The 15,868-nt window shown below is 49.0% G+C and overlaps 6 protein-coding genes across 6 annotated transcripts; 3 read left to right on the forward strand and 3 right to left on the reverse strand.

Annotated features, from left to right (window-relative positions):
* Positions 1–1,357: 1,357 nt before the first annotated feature.
* On the forward strand, positions 1,358–2,254 carry PEX2_096460 (SDR family oxidoreductase; the record flags this gene model as incomplete). The annotated part of the gene is made up of 1 exon (XM_016746916.1): positions 1,358–2,254. The coding sequence occupies one exon, from the start codon at positions 1,358–1,360 to the stop codon at positions 2,252–2,254; it is 897 nt and encodes a 298-aa protein (XP_016594110.1).
* Positions 2,255–2,944: 690 nt separating this feature from the next.
* stm1 (uncharacterized protein) lies at positions 2,945–4,373 on the forward strand (the record flags this gene model as incomplete). The annotated part of the gene is made up of 5 exons (XM_016746917.1): positions 2,945–2,968; positions 3,107–3,125; positions 3,260–3,427; positions 3,484–3,607; positions 3,737–4,373. 5 exons carry the CDS (start codon positions 2,945–2,947, stop codon positions 4,371–4,373), a joined length of 972 nt encoding a protein of 323 aa, XP_016594111.1.
* A 767-nt stretch (positions 4,374–5,140) lies between these two features.
* On the reverse strand, positions 5,141–7,799 carry PEX2_096480 (putative glutaminase; the record flags this gene model as incomplete). Its single annotated transcript, XM_016746918.1, has 5 exons — positions 5,141–5,767; positions 5,823–5,953; positions 6,014–7,022; positions 7,074–7,473; positions 7,531–7,799. The coding sequence occupies 5 exons, from the start codon at positions 7,797–7,799 to the stop codon at positions 5,141–5,143; spliced, it is 2,436 nt and encodes an 811-aa protein (XP_016594112.1).
* A 1,701-nt stretch (positions 7,800–9,500) lies between these two features.
* PEX2_096490 (uncharacterized protein) lies at positions 9,501–10,650 on the forward strand (the record flags this gene model as incomplete). The annotated part of the gene is made up of 3 exons (XM_016746919.1): positions 9,501–9,812; positions 9,890–10,048; positions 10,114–10,650. 3 exons carry the CDS (start codon positions 9,501–9,503, stop codon positions 10,648–10,650), a joined length of 1,008 nt encoding a protein of 335 aa, XP_016594113.1.
* A 452-nt stretch (positions 10,651–11,102) lies between these two features.
* dbp8 (ATP-dependent RNA helicase DBP8) lies at positions 11,103–12,738 on the reverse strand (the record flags this gene model as incomplete). The annotated part of the gene is made up of 2 exons (XM_016746920.1): positions 11,103–12,162; positions 12,236–12,738. 2 exons carry the CDS (start codon positions 12,736–12,738, stop codon positions 11,103–11,105), a joined length of 1,563 nt encoding a protein of 520 aa, XP_016594114.1.
* A 375-nt stretch (positions 12,739–13,113) lies between these two features.
* PEX2_096510 (anion exchange family protein) lies at positions 13,114–15,301 on the reverse strand (the record flags this gene model as incomplete). Its single annotated transcript, XM_016746921.1, has 6 exons — positions 13,114–13,997; positions 14,058–14,554; positions 14,607–14,694; positions 14,745–14,893; positions 14,970–15,184; positions 15,242–15,301. 6 exons carry the CDS (start codon positions 15,299–15,301, stop codon positions 13,114–13,116), a joined length of 1,893 nt encoding a protein of 630 aa, XP_016594115.1.
* Positions 15,302–15,868: the final 567 nt, after the last annotated feature.

Raw genomic sequence — 15,868 nt, forward strand, 5'->3', positions numbered from 1 at the left:
ATATTCATATATCTGTCCATCTTATGTGGCAAATGGTCATCTCTTCCCAAAAGTTTGATTTGAGCATTCTCCGGCGTTGCGAGGGTTTTGATACCAATGTTCTCTTCTGGTTTTCTTCAGAGGTATATTATATTACATTTTGTATATGAATCGAATCTTCTCATCACAACCATCAACAAAATTCAACCTGCATTTGCATACTTTCGAGATACTCAACTCCCGATTCCACCTTAGAATCAATGATAATCAAGTCTTATACACGTACACATATTCCCCAGCCTATGAAGCTCACAATATCATCCGTCATCTCCTCCGCTTTACAAGCTCGTGGCACAATGAAGACTCTACTCATCCGCTAGAATGGGGAAGATAATATCTAGGCAGATGGAGTTAGTTGCATTCAGATCGAGATTCGGGTTCAAATTGAGATTATAATTATGATCACGGAGTAGTACTTCCGTGTTCACTATTGCATATGATAGACCATGAGTCTTATGCGCTTGGTGCTTCCGTTGATGCTACAATGATGGTAGTCGTCAGTGTACTAATTAGTAGTGTGCGGGTTCAAAACCGGCGTAGTCGAGTCAGAAAGAACTATGGCCTTGACTAGGTAGTATTGTTATGGAATTGCCTTCGATATCGGTGTTGTGTTGAAGATTATGTGGTGCCTCGTTTTGCCTGAGGTTCCCCATGCTACGTTTGCCGTACTTGGCAACACTGAACTGCACGAATTTCTGATAATGTGGCTAGATCTCATCGCACTTCGCTGAATGTCACCAAGAGTTCCCGCAAAACGAACACGAGAACTTACAATTACGACAGCCACATCTTCTTTCATTATGTGCCCTGCGCTTGCGGGAGGAGTGTTTGCCCGAGGATGGTTCGCGTAGCGCCATTCTTACGTTTACGTCAGATATTACGTAGGCTGCAACCTAACATATTCGACGTGGAGGAACGGGTTAATTCGTGCCCGGTTTGTCTATACTGTTGATGTGCTTAACTCCGAAAGCCGACGTGGGGATCTCATTGGCTTGGAGATAACCCGTCGTATTTCACCTCGGACATTATTCAATGATTTTGCTACTTATATGCGAGGTGAAGGGATAGCTAGCATGGGTTGTAACATGGGATTTAAGACTAATATGGAGTTAAAGTGTTATGTCCGGGTTGCTCATAGTTGTTTAGTTCCGTGATGGGTTCAATCTATAAAGGATGGCGACCTCGCTTTCTATGGATTTCGCCGTATTCAATTGCATTTTAAGAAAGGTTGAACATATTTGAGAATATCTAACTTCTTTGACTTTCACCTTTCATACTTCACGTTTCATCAACCTCCCCCACTACAACCATTCTTACAATGCACGTCTTCGTGACTGGAGCCACCGGCTTCATCGGTAGAGCAGTCGTCGATGAACTCCTAACAGCCGGCCACACGGTCACAGGTCTCGCCCGCTCTGACGAAGGCGCCGCTGCACTGACAGCGAAAGGCGTTAAAGTAATCCGTGGTTCCTTTCGAGACCACGAGATCGTCAAGCAAGGAGCCAGCGAGGCCGACGGCGTGATCAACCTTGCATTCGATCACGACTTCAGCAAATATGTTCAGAACTGCATTGACGAGAAAGAGACCATCGAAGCTATAGGCTCAGTCCTGGCCGGAACGAACAAGCCTCTGGTCACCACCTCTGGCACTTTGGGACTCACCCACGGGAAAGTCAGCACCGAAGAGGAAGTCATTGATTACGAACGGCCGATGAACAACCGCGCCCAGAATGAGAAGGTGATTTCCAGTCTTGCTGAGCAGAACGTGCGTGCTTGTGTCATTCGCCTGCCGCCTACTGTACACGGCGATGAGGACCATGCTTTCATCGAGAGGCTTGCTATTCTGGCCCGTTCGCAGGGTAATGCTATCTACATCGATGAGGGACTAAACCGATGGCCTGCTGTTCATCGTCTTGACGCTGCTCGACTCTATCGACTTGCCCTAGAGAATGGTGTTGCTGGAAGCAAGTACCATGCTGTGGGCGAGGAGGGTGTCGCCATGAAGGATATTGCTGAAGCTATTGGTCATGACCTGGGTCTCCCGGCCGTCTCCAAGACTCTTGATGAAGCGGGGAGTCTTGATGGCTTCATATCCTATGTTATGAGCATAGATAACCCGGTTTCAAGCAAGAAGACCCAGGAACTTCTTGGCTGGGAGCCAGTGGGCCGGAAGCTTTTGGATGATATCAAGGCTGGCGTTTATTTCCAAAAGTGAGGAGGGGGTGATTGTTCGCTTGTGTGTCGTTGGGTTTGAGGGAAGGGTTGAGCATGCATCGACAGGAATGCATACCCAAGAGAGAAATAATGACCAATCCGGTTGCTAGCCAGATGATGCAACAATACCCACTCAAATCTAAATCCAAACTTTTCCATCATATTTGTGCTATGGGTAGCTCCATGATTACATAGCTTCTGCAAGGTCGGGATAGAGTACGCAGGTATAGCCCACAGTCAGATCTACATACTCCACCAGGACATGTCGGTTCTGTAAGCTAATTAAAGGATCACTATATGTAAATATGTCTAGGCATAGGTTTCATCTACAGAAAGGGTGGATATAATATGTCCAAACAGCGAATAAACCCAGAAAGTATGAGAAAACTATACTCCCCAGAGCAGTCCTTGACGTAATGATTACGTAAGGTACCCTAAGCCCTAGACTGCGGGCAGCCAATCAGCGAGCGCGGGCATATTCGCTTAGGAGCAGAAGCCGCCTTTCCTGATTAGTCACCTTACACCCTGCAACCACAAACCGTGGACCTCTCTTCACCCTGCTCATTCATCATCATCAATCTTGACAGGCCGGATTCCCTTGGGTTCTGCCTTGTGCACCGTTAACTCCTCTAGACCGATTGTCTAAAGTTGAGCGCCTCCCCCGGAAGGTCTCCGAAACACAACAGGCGTCATGGCGGAGTCCGTCCGGTCCAAGGTACGCTGAATTGGAGCTCTCCTGCGCGCTTCCAGCGACGCAATGCTGAATGAAATCGCGATCTGGAAGCGATCTGGGGAATTCGAGTATTTTTTTTTAATGTTCAATAACTAATTTGAATTGTTTGGTTTCATATAGAACCTCTACGAGCTTCTGGGTAAATTTCCCCTCCCTTGAATCCAATTCTCGGCTATCTTTTCCGACGACAATGAGCTCTTTCTATCCAGAAGAATCAAGCTCCATTCGCATCCGTTCTTCGGTCCATTGATCGCTAACGTTACCTATCATCAGGTAACGACCCAGAGCTCGACCCCAGCAGACCCGCTCCTCCCCCCACCAAGGCTATCGACCGCCCCGTTGACCGCTCCGGAAAGCGTGATGCCCCCAAGGAGCAGCCTGCTCGTCACACTGAGGCCAACGCTCGCCGTGGTGGCCGTGTGACCGCTGGCAACGAGGCCGGTATGTGGTTATAAGAATCGGTTCTGACGGAACACTCGGAACTAATGATTGGATAGCTTACCGTGACCGCAACGCTGGCCGTAACAACAACCGTGAGAAGCCCACTGACGAGGCTGCTCAGCCCGCCCGCCGTGGTGGCCGTGGCGGCCGCGGTGACCGCCAGTCCCGCACTGGCCAGACGTAAGCGATCCGATCCCTCGAATTAACGAATAAACCCCGAAGAAAGAAAAACCATGAGAAACCATGACACTTCGTGGGGAAAACATACAATTCGAATGAACGAAACTAACCTATATTTCGATATTACAGCGACACCCGCAAGCAGGTCCAGCAGGGCTGGGGTGCCGAGAGCGGCGAGAAGACCCTGGACGATGAGCGCCAGGGCGAGAAGATCGCCAAGAAGGAGGAGAACGAGCCCCAGACTCCCGTCGAGGCCGAGGAGCAGGAGGAGCCCGACAACTCCAAGTCCTTCGCCGACTACCTTGCCGAGAAGGCCCAGCGCGAGACCCTCGCCGCCAAGCCCGAGCGCACCGCCAACGAGGGCGCCAAGCTCGACAAGAAGTGGGCTGCCGCCAAGGAGCTCTCCAAGCAGGAGGAAGCCTCCTACATCCAGCCCTCCCACGAGAAGGCCAAGCGCGAGAAGCAGCGCAAGGAGAAGAACTTCCTTGACGTTGACCTCCGCTACGTCGAGCCTCCCCGCAGCGGCCCCGCTCCCCGCGGCCGTGGCGACCGTGCTCCCCGTGGTGACCGCCCCGCCCGTGGTGGTGAGCGCAGCGAGCGTGGCCGTGGTGGCCCCCGTGGTGGCGACCGTGCCCCCCGCGGTGACCGCCCCGCCCGTGGTGGTGCTGCCCCCGCTGCCCGCGGTGGTGCTCCCCGTGCCAACGCCCGTGGCCCCGCCGGCCCTACCGTCGACGAGAAGAACTTCCCCAGCCTCGGCGGCAACTAAATTGCCTAACCTTGTCGGGAACTCGTGCTCCCAGACTCGGATATCCTTTGTTTTTACGACTCTCCTATCCCTTTTCTCCATCTGCTAGGTGTGCAAGTTCACCCGGAGGTGGTATTTATTGACTCGCTTCATCTGTGATGGTTTTTATTTTCTCTTTTTATGGGGATTGGGCTTGGGGGGAGGTTTGTGGGATGTGAAGGATTATCCGTGCTCTGCTGGATGCAAAAACTGCCCAGATTTAAGTTTTTTCTTTTCTCTTGGGAAAAGACATATTCCGGGTTGGTCTTATATGTGTGTTGTGTGTGTGTTTACATTTGCCTTCGGTGAGCAAACGCGAATTGGATGACTGAATTCGACGGGCCCATGTAATTTGAATCGATCCAGAAGACGTCAACAAAAAAATAGGAACGCAAAGAAATCTTCAATTGAATTACGGGACATGTCTGTTTCTTTAAACTCTTAGAGAATTAGTAGTATCTTGTAGATCTTCCAATGTGGGGTTGTACTTCGATAAGCAGACGTACACTATCCGATGTATACGACGGACTTGCACGGAAATGGACCAAAATCAGGCTTGTATGTATCCTTGGATTTACCCAAGGTGCTATGGATTTAACCCTATTTAAGTATGTACTAATGATAATATAGCCAAAGTTGCAAAATTCTGGCTGGGGGTATGGATGTAAAGAAAACGAGAGACGCCAACAGATCCACTGTGCTAACGACGTCTCCGTCTATGACCCCTTACTGTGATGGAAGGTAAGCTTCTACAGCTCCCCTTCGCCATGGTGGTTCCGGCCCAACATGGTGAATTCCTTCGCCGCAGACTCGGCACTCTGGGCCCAAATCGCCAAAGTCTCCTCATCGACGTCGTCGAGGAAAGACAGACCAGGCATAGCCTTTCCACCACAGGCACGTTCCAACGCTAGGAAAGCAAAATGGCCACCAATGACAGGCCGAGCGAAGAAGTTTGGACCAGGGAAACCACCGTCACCTTCCGTGTTGTGCAAGTCTGTGAATGGACGATCGGTAGTGGTCTCATTGACCCAGCGAGCGACAGACTCGAGGATCTCTGTGCGCACAGGCTTAGAGGCGACAGCCATTGAGAAGAACTCCCAATCGGTTTTGGTGTACATGTGGCGGCTGTCAAGGGGAAGGCCGTACTTCTGACGCACATAGTGATACCAGACCGACTGCTTCTGGTAGATGTGGCGCGGAACAAAGCCAGGCGAATCAGTATCAGTATCCTCTAGGTGGAAGCAGAGCTGGGCATCGGCATATAGGTTGTAGATCGTTGTCCAAGAGCCATACCAGTCGTAGGCAAGCTTGGCATGGGAGCCATCTCGGGACATGCCAAATTCCTCCCATTTGGCGATGTAGTCGCTAGCAACTTTCTGCGTGTATAGTTAGTCAATCTGTCAGGACACACAGATAAAAGACGGTCGATACCTTGAAGTAAGCAGCGTCGGCATCGTGACCGGCTACTTCGGCGATCTTGCTCATGGCATTGATGCCCACAATCCCCTTGAGAGCCAGATTGGTCTGGAGAGCCAGCCAGCCTGCAAAGTCATCGGTAGAGACTGTTCTCGAAATCAGCTTGGATGAAAACACATCCGAAAAGACAAAGAAATTGTTCTTACGTTGATTAGCAGGCTCAAGGGAGAACTCCACTAAATATCCGGTCCACTGTTTCCAAAGACTATAGCTCCGCTTCACCCATTTCTCAGCCTGGTGCTGGCCCTTGCTACCCCCACCCCATTTGCTATCTTGATGAGCAATCCCAGACAGTACCTGTAGATTGTCAAGAGGGAACAGTCCAGAAGTCTCGCTTTCAGGGCTTGATGAGGGCAACCCCTGTGTTGACCAAATGGATGAGGCCGCGGTAGAGTCTTCATATCGAAGCGAGTTCACGATAGCCAAACCCATGATGAGAATGTTACCACACTCTTCAACCGGCATGTACTCGTCATTCCCGTCAGGATGTCCGGTGGCATTGGGGAAGTGTGTGCCCAAATCGTGCATCGCATACTTATTGGGATATTGCCCGCTCAGCATGTGCTCAATCAACGGCTCCAAAAGGTACGCCAACCATCGGGGATTCGTGTACAAGAAGAAGGGGAACGCGGGGAAGATGACATCGATAGTTTGGAAGTTGCCATTTGAAGAGATCTCCTTTAGGAACAGGATTGGGTCATCCGGGGTTCCTGAAAAGGTAGTTGCGCCCATGACCTGCCGCGCACTAAGGGCAACGATGTCAACATAGTCGTCCGCTCCCGATAAGTACGCGTCATCTGCCACTTGCTGCGAGTAATTAGATGCTAGAGAACTAGCTGCAGCGTAGTCCCTGTAATGGAAATTCAGGAGCTCCTCCGTTGTTGGGTACCAAGATTCCCACAAGGGTCGCATCAGGGTGAGCCCACGGGATGATGCATACTGAACAACGGGGATTTGAATAAAAGCGAGAGTAAAGGTGACGCTGTCGTCATAAATCTTGGATGAATGGCCGAGGTGGAAAGATTTGGAGAACGCAAAAACCGGCGTTCGGTCCCGAATAGCGCGGAATTTACCATCATTGGTGTTTCGCAGAGCTCCAGAGCTTGCGAAGCCTCGGCGTACATCAGTTGCATCTCCAGATTGGAATTTAGCGTCCTGTATGGTGATTAGCTATGGATCAGTTCATTTTGACGAGATAGGACTTACAGAGGGTCCAGTGAAATGAAGAGTGCCCCATTCCGCGCGATCGCGAGTCTCTGTGAGAAGAAGCTCGTTCTCTCTTTGCACTTGCCATCGATTGAGGGCAAGCTCCTCGTGCTCGATCTTCAAGCTGTCCAATCCCCACTTGATCTTGCTACCAGTATCTCCGCTAACCCAGCGGCCGTCAACATCCATATAGATACTGACATCGACATCGCCTTGGACATCGATTGAGATATATGAGGCCGGGATTGACTGGCGCAGAGTCGAAGTTGGCGTAATGGGTGAAAGGAATGAAATTGTAATGTCGAGAGGGTTTCCGGTACCAGTGTCAACGTGGTAGGTCAGGTTGGTCGTTGAGGCATCATAGTTCAGGCCAAGGTATTTGGGGAATTTGATCTTGTAGCTGTGAAATGTTAGCATCCAAGTCCTTCACAAGTGGGTGTGTTTTTCAAATTCATACTCTGATTTACCATCCAAAGATTCATGGGGCTTTCCAACAAGAGGGTAGACGGTATTCTGGCTTGGAAGGTGAGCCATCAAAGAAAGTCCCACCTCCTCTCCAGTGTAGAACATGGGCCATTTTGACCAAGGTGAATCCCGAGCATTTGCGAGCCAAGTACTCAGATATGGATTTCGTACGATCAAGGGAATCACAGGTGGAGTGAGCGAAGATGCGGTGCTAACCGCTGCCTGGAAGACAGCAGCCAGGACCACGAGTAACAGCTGCATGGTCACTCTTGGCGAAGGTGACACAGGGTTTCGTTCACAATAAGGTCTTGAATGGGAATAATAAGTGGGATCGTGTAACGAATGTCCAACTAAAAAAGTTATAGTAAGGTTGGAGAAAAAAGAGAGGATCAAGGGAGGAAGAAAGAATGTTGAAATATGAATGCGGGGGAAGGATCAAGGATCAACATTGGATGTCATTCCTTGGCTTTCGTACTTGACAGTGAGATGAGTTCCGAGTTGCTCTGATCGTTCCAGCTCGCTTTTTTATCCTAATGCTTCTTTTATAATACAATTCAAGTGCCTGTTCTTCTTCTCATCCAATGATGTCATGCGGAGAGAGCACTATCTAATCACTGAGAAACATACTCCGTAAGTACACACTATATGCAATGCATACTAGTATATGCCTATTCCGGATATTATATATCGTTAGTCTAGTATACCTGGATCAAACTATAAAACATGATTCGAGAGCAGTGTTATCTGCGATCTACACTATAGAAAGAAAGCCAGGTCAAGATCCACTTGTGTTGTGCATACTGTCCGCATATCTACCACGGACATCGGAAAATTAGCTTGATGAGGGAAACAGGTGTGAATTATTTTTTAGGGCATCTGCTAGTGTTTTTCGGTCTCAATTTTCCTAATTCGGTTATACTATATAAATTGTTCTACCGATTAAATAGAATATAGAGTCAGTTGTGGGTAGCTCTTATATAGACCACTAAATCAACATTATGTAGGACATCACCCTAAATAGAGGTTTATAGAAGATGCAGAAAAAGGGGGGGGGGAAGAGGCTAGCCATGCACCTGGATGTATCAATTCCCTAATGTCATTGATCACAAGAGCATTGTTCCTCATGATATACCTCAAGTCTACTATAGGCTATATAATCTCATTTTTTTCCAGCTAACTGTACTACTATATACATGATTATGCAATTGAATCACCGCAGACTTTCATTCTCAGTGGAACGCATTGTAAATGACAATTCTGTTTTCTCCTGGAATTTAATCATAGACCGCGCCCGTGGGGTTTTCTAGCCCTTGTGGATCCAGGACACGAAAAGCACTAGACGCGCCCCAGGCCGGGGTTGAGCACTCAGTGTGTGTGACAGTATTGTGAATCCTTATAAAAGAGTCCTAGAAAAACAAATCAGAAGATAAGGGCATATAAAATAGACCCTAAGAGACGTTGAAGCTTCAATATCAAAGGTCTTATATGGGAGGATCGAGAAGAAAAGTCAATTTTATACGGAGTACGCGTCGATAGAATAACAAGCATATAGCAGTAAACCGGTATAAAACATTGTAAACCAAACCGATCAATAGTATTAACAGGATCAAAACAATTGCAATGTCCCAATTGAAATCCAAACGCGTGCTCAACACGCCGGTGTGGAGCCCCAGTCCGTGCTCTATACAAGGCTAGTAAGTTATCGACTAAACGCGATCGACGCGCGAGACCGTTTTTCTTTTTCCAGACTTTCTACTCACTTTCTACTTTCTACTTCCTACCTTCCATCTTCTACTTCTTAACTTTCTACTACCAATTGTGATTGTAGACCTCTTTACATATCGCATTGGTTCGCGTCAACATCAGCTTCCCCCGCAGCACTTCCGGATTCTACTATCTCGACCTTCTATTCCCCTCAATCCTCACCTCGAAGCCACCTGGACACTATTCTAAAGCTCTATAATGAATTCGACTTCAGTGCAATTTAGTCCTATTAAGGACGGGCGCCGAATTCTCGGCGAGAAGGACTCAAACGCGTGTCTATCCCCCGCCACACACGCCAAACCATCATTCCCGGCCATTGGGACACCAGTCAAGCGGATTTCAATTGCTACCTCACCTAAGAAGCTCCTCCCTTCTCCCATATTTGCAGGCCAGAAACGGACACGGGATCAAGTGGAGGAAATTGAAGAAAACCTCGGACACGTGCAGACGCAGGAATCCTCTTCGCAGCCCGGTGTCCAATCCACTGTCAATGATGATATGCAAAGCCAGGTAAGCTCACGCGAGACAGAACAAAGAAGTTCCGAGAATGATCAATCCAAAGCTAACACATAACGCGCGAATAATAGCTCAACCAAACCCCCACACCACAAAACTCACAACCAGAACGCGAACAAACACAAGACCTAATGGACGCCGATCAATCTTTCAATGCTGCTCGAACCCCCGAGGAAGAAACGCGTAGCGTTATCTCAGACTCCGACGCGCGCAAAATGTTCATCCAACAAGTATGCGAACCATCATATCAGTATCAAACATCTTCCCCAACGGGCAACATCTAACAATTGAACAGAAAGCAAGCCTTCTCCGATCAAGACTACAGAGCGCGATGCGCAATGTGACAGACCACCAATTCGACCGCCGGGTCTCCGAGCTAGAAGCACACAGCCGCAAATGCCCACGGCTCTCACTCTCCGTCCTCTCCACACCACCCCTCTCATCTCGCAAACACTTCACATCCTTCCCATCCTCGCAAATGAAGACACCCCGCATTGGCTGTGCTGGGTTCACCTCCACCCCCTGCCACAGCACACCTGATCTTCCAGGCCGACCCTCCCCATTGTCTTCCAGCGTTGTTCAGCAACGCACAAAGTTACATGCGCAACGAACACCGCCTCGTGGGCTCGGCTCCCCAATGCAGTTGAGTAGTCCTCCAGCCACGGTCATTCGCCGTGAAGCTGGTAGGGAAACAAGCATGGGCCCAAGAGCCGAGCTTAGTATGGATGATGTGGATGCCATGTCGCCGTCACAGCGAGGTGACGCGGTCGATGGGCTATTGAAACTCATGAGTACGACAGGCAATCAAAGTTCCGACGCGTGGACTGGATGATTCAACGGCATTGTCTTTTTCCTTCTCTGTTGATATTCTACTCGGACTATTGCTTACCATGTGGAGCATGTCTGAGTGAATCAAGTCGCATTGCATGATGTACAGGGCCAAGCGACGAACATATCAAAATTCGTTGAGATACTTAAGTGTCGGTCCTACATAACAGCGGGTTATCCCATTTTGGAAGCATGCAGCATTATTAGAATAATTCGTCTATACGTTGCGATCAATGATACCATTTGCGCATTTGAACAGTTATCAGTTTCATTTTAACACCAGTATGCAAATTTGAAACCAATAGTAGTGCCGTCTTCCTAGGCGAGTACTTGAGGCGGTGTTTCACCCAAGAATGTTGCAATGTTAAAACTCCAAGTTCAAGTTTCAGGAGGAAAAATCGCTAAATTTATCAATTGATTCGATGTAGAAAAAAAATATATCTAATAAGACGTCCCTCAACGAACCTTCTTCAACTTATTACGCTTTCGTCCAAGGATATCACGACCCTCATCAATCTCACCCGCAGCCTCACGCTTCGCAGAGCCAACCTCCTTAAGCAAACCGGTTCTAACAACACGGCTCTCAATATTGACACCTTCCTGCTCGAACTCCTCCATCTGCCTACCAACCCGCTCTTCAATGGCAAGAACGAGCTCAACATCACGCTGTCCAACAAGCGTGGTAGCCTCACCACTCCGACCCGCACGTGCAGTACGACCGACACGGTGCACATAGTCATCCGGGTTCCGGGGCACATCGAAATTGATAACCAGCTCTACGGACGGGATATCGAGACCACGTGAGGCAACGTCCGTAGCAACCAAGACACGAGCAGCGGTGGCTCGGAAACGAGCCAGGTTAGCCGTGCGCTCGGATTGCGGGAGGATACTGTGGAGGGAGGTGATGCGGTGGCCGAGGCGACGGAGGGTGCGTTCTAGCAGATCGCATGTTTTGGTATGATTGCAGAAGACGATGACGGGCTTAGTGACGTTTACTTCGGTGGAGAGCAGGGCGTGCAGGAAGGCCTCGCGGTGCGTCATGGGGACCTTCAGGTATGTCTGCTTGAGGGTTGGCGGGATCTTGCCTTGGTTTTCGGTGCCGATCTCGGTCATGAAGATCGGTGGTTTGTTGCCTGCTGCCGGCATGGACTTCAGTGCCCGCACTTCGGCTGTCATGGTCGCTGTGAATAGCAGTGTTTGACGCTCGGCGGATGGTGGAAGTGCTCCGAGACATGTTTCTACGTCTGGTAGCATGCTTCCTGGCCCACTGGCTAGCAGGCGATCGGCTTCATCAAGAACAACCATTTTAACGCGGCGGAGACCGGCTACTGTATCGTCTCCGGACGTCTTGATGTGATCGGCTAGTCGGCCGGGTGTTGCAATGACCACGTGCGGCCGGTTCGCAAGCTCAATAGCCTGCTGGCGCATATCCATACCTCCGACGACGAGGATAGGCTTCATATTTTGCGGCGCGGAAACAGCTCTGAATTGTTCGTGGATTTGGAGTGCAAGCTCACTAGAGAAAATAAGGTTAGTTACTGAAGGCCAAAGATAAAATCCTCATATCCACCATGAACATTGAAACATACCGAGTTGGGGTCAAAACCAAAGCGTAGATCCCGAATGGATTCCGCGCCCACTGCTGCATAATGGGAACCGCAAAGGCCATAGTCTTTCCGGAACCGGTGCGACTTCCACCAATACAGTCCTTTCCTTTCAGGATCTCAGGTATACAAGCCTTTTGAATAGCAGTTGGCCGTTTGATCGCCATTGTCGTCAGCGAAGAGACAAGCCATGGCGCGACGTCCAATTCCGAAAAAGTGGACAGTCCACTCTGTTTACCAAGCTCAATTGCATCGCTAATAAGGACCGGTTCCTCTTCCTTCGATTCAGGCTCCTCCTCTACCTCACCCTTCTTCTTGATACGAGAGAGAGTGGGGAGCGGCGCAGGTGCGACGTATGAGTCGTTGGAAGACTCTGAAAGACGGCGGCGTTTAGGGGCTCGGTCATCGACATCGGGTTGTTCAACGTCGGAATTATCGGACACATCGGAGTCCTCGAACACCGGATTGTCTGTGATCGGGGGCGCCATCTTGTTTGCAACTGTCTATCAGGACGAAATAATTTTGTGGCAGAAAAAGTTATCTCTAACAAGCGGTGGGAGAGTGGGGCCTTGTCTATGAGGCACTATATGTACATCAAACAACCTTGTAGTACTAACTACACATACATCATAGTTGGTCAAATAACTAGAGTTTGTACTAATCATAGACACCAATTGGTGTCAAGTCTGTAGATCAATCATTGATTTATGAAAAGTTGTTGTGGCCGGAGAAATCAGGCACCAATCAATATTCTATGCAGTGTGGTTGCTTATCGAATGGTGTATAACGATGGTGAAAACGACAACATAATGGAATGGAATATAAGGCACTTTTTATTGCAACATGTGCTACCAGAGTGCCATTTAGTCTACCCTGCTAGCTGTGCTCCTTCTGCGCGAAACCCGGGAGGGGAGCTCATACGCCTCACCTCGCTCTAGATCATCCTCTTCAACTGCAGACTCCGGAGAAGCTGATGTTCTATTTATCAGGACTCCATCACTTCCATTCAAATACTCTTCCCGGGCGCCGCTCGCCACCGCTTCATCGTAGTCCTCCATTCCGTGAGTGCCACCGACACTTTCCATAGTGAATGGACTCGCTGTCGCACCATCAAGCACTGCAAGCTCTTCGCGGGAGAACCACTTAGGAAGCAGGAACGAGCGCACCGGTATCAGAAGGAGAATAATAACAGGAAACCCGATGGCAGCGATTGTTTGAGTGATAGCGAAAGTCGCACCAAAGCCAAACAATTCAAGAGCGACAAAGGCCCAGATGGCGGAGCGGCGCTCGATTCGCTTGAGAGGATTTGACGCGGGGGTAAACTTCTTGTCTTCGGCGAGGAAGATCAGTTTTTGTGTAATACCATTGCCTTGTAGAGCCTGGACACCCATAATGAAGAACAAACCCGCCATGACACCCTGTGGAATCAAGTGGAGCACGATGAGGAGGGGTCCGGTCATTGTTCCCAGTGTCAAAAGTCCTTGTGCAAAGTTGCTAACTCGCTGCTCTACTACGTGATCTGTAATCCGGATAGCTTTGCCCTTGTTTGTGTCGTCTTCGTCTGCGACCTGACGAGTGACGCAGAGGGCGGCAGTGTGGAAGGGGGCCTGGGGAATCAGGCCATTGGGGAATGGTATTCCCAGAATTCCTGCCACGAAGGTTGTGAGACCGAGGAGCCAAATGTCCCAATGGAAGCCAGCTGGCTTTCGAAGAGGAAATTCGGTTCCTTGGGCAATAAGAGACGACACTGGAAGGGACACGTCAGTTACAGAATCTAGTGTAATTTTGCTCGATGTAGAGTACTCACCATTATGATCAAAGTAAAAGAGGATTGTGAGAAGAATTGCAAATGGAATGGCCAGGAAAATATCTCCAACACTGATATCCCAGAAACGCACAAGCCAAGACCGGTCGGTTGTAGGAAAGAAAGCCTTGCTAGTAGGGAGCGTAGCGACATCAACATCCCTCATCTGACCGATGTAGACGAAACCAGTAAAGAAGATGATGGTCAAAGGTGTACCGTAGTCCTCTAGGAATTTCCGAATAGGTCGCTTGAAAAGATTGCTGTTGCCCAGTTCTCCACAGATCCATGCACACATCAGGACAAGTAGTGCAACCATGATACTCAGGTAAGCAGAGGTCTCTCCCACGGAGCCCCATTGTCTGGTAAGAACTTGAATGCCCTTCTGTATATATATGCAAGCGACGTAGAACCCAAAGATGTCGCACGAGAATCGAGTGACGTATGTCAGGGCGTTGCAGGAATTAGTGATAGCCAGTATCCAGTGCATAATTAAAGACCAGCTATAATGGATGTCAGCGAAGTCAATTATCGAAGATAGTAAAGGAAACTCACATTCCAATCCAACACATGAATGCAAGATACGGTGTCCCCCGAGGAGCCATGATATCATAGACAGTATAGTTGAACACAGTAATGGGACCTAGAATCCTCAGTTTGAGACTTCATGATCATATATTCCAGTTTTCTTACCAGTAACACCGACAATGACCAACGGCTGAGCCGCAAAAAGCGAAAATACAATTGCACCAAGAACAGAAGCAAGTAGAACTTCATTGACACCATAGCTCTGGCTTGTCTTCTCGAACATATCTAACGAGAAGGCCAGAGCAGGCAAGATACTACACTGATTGTGAGCAAATGAAACAGTGCACCGCAGAAAAGATATTGATTGATATCCAACCAGAGCGAGCATACTTAGCAAAATACATATAAACCGTAGCAGGCACGACACGATAATCCCATGCATCAGTCCAATCGCTCCAATAATATGGTGCTCTGCGCTTGACATCGTTGATCATTCCACGGAACAAGTGTACGTGCCACCATTTTGCCTGAGTCGAGTGCACCGACGCTGTCGTCGACACACGGTGCTGCGAGTTTTCTTGCGCGTTGTCTTGTTGGTCCACAGACTGGCCAAATTGACGTGCGGTACTATGATCAGATCTACTTGACCGCGCTGAGCGCACCGATGACAGCCGCTGTGACTGTCGAGAAGGTTTCCGCTGAGCGGAGATGGAAGTGTGCATGTTGGGTCCCGGGAGGGACAAATCTCCGTGTGACGATCCTTGCATATGCAATGGTAGGATGAATCCGATACTTCACTGCAATACAACTGGAGTAAATTTATGAAAAGCCAGGTACTTGTATTGATAAGCAACGAAATACAGGTTGGCATGAATTAGGACACAATTGAAGGGAGCTTGATTTTGCGGAGAAATGTTGGAGCTGAAGCCAAGACCTGTAAGTGGGGCCTGAGGCATCCACTTCTCGTTAGGATCTGCCCAGCTGGTCAGGCCGCTACGGAGTGTACAGGGCAGCTACGACAATCCTACATTGAAGTTAAGATGAACTAAAAAGGATTAGTCGTATTACTCAAAACTGCATAGGAAAGAACAACTATGGAGTTTTTAGAACAATTGTTAGCGAGCCGTGGGCTTCTGAAAGCAATACTGGTTAGATTGTCTTTCAAAGCCCCTATGGCCAATTTCTTCACGCATCAATAAACGATTTGAATCGAGATCACTTTTTCGCTGGGAAGGCGAGGTCATCACTGTGGAGGTGGGGGTGGGGGAGGCAGGTCGCTTGGAGGCGGG

The sequence above is a fragment of the Penicillium expansum genome (genome assembly GCF_000769745.1).
Source record: "Penicillium expansum strain MD-8 chromosome Unknown contig338, whole genome shotgun sequence".
Taxonomy (NCBI): Eukaryota; Fungi; Ascomycota; class Eurotiomycetes; order Eurotiales; family Aspergillaceae; genus Penicillium; species Penicillium expansum.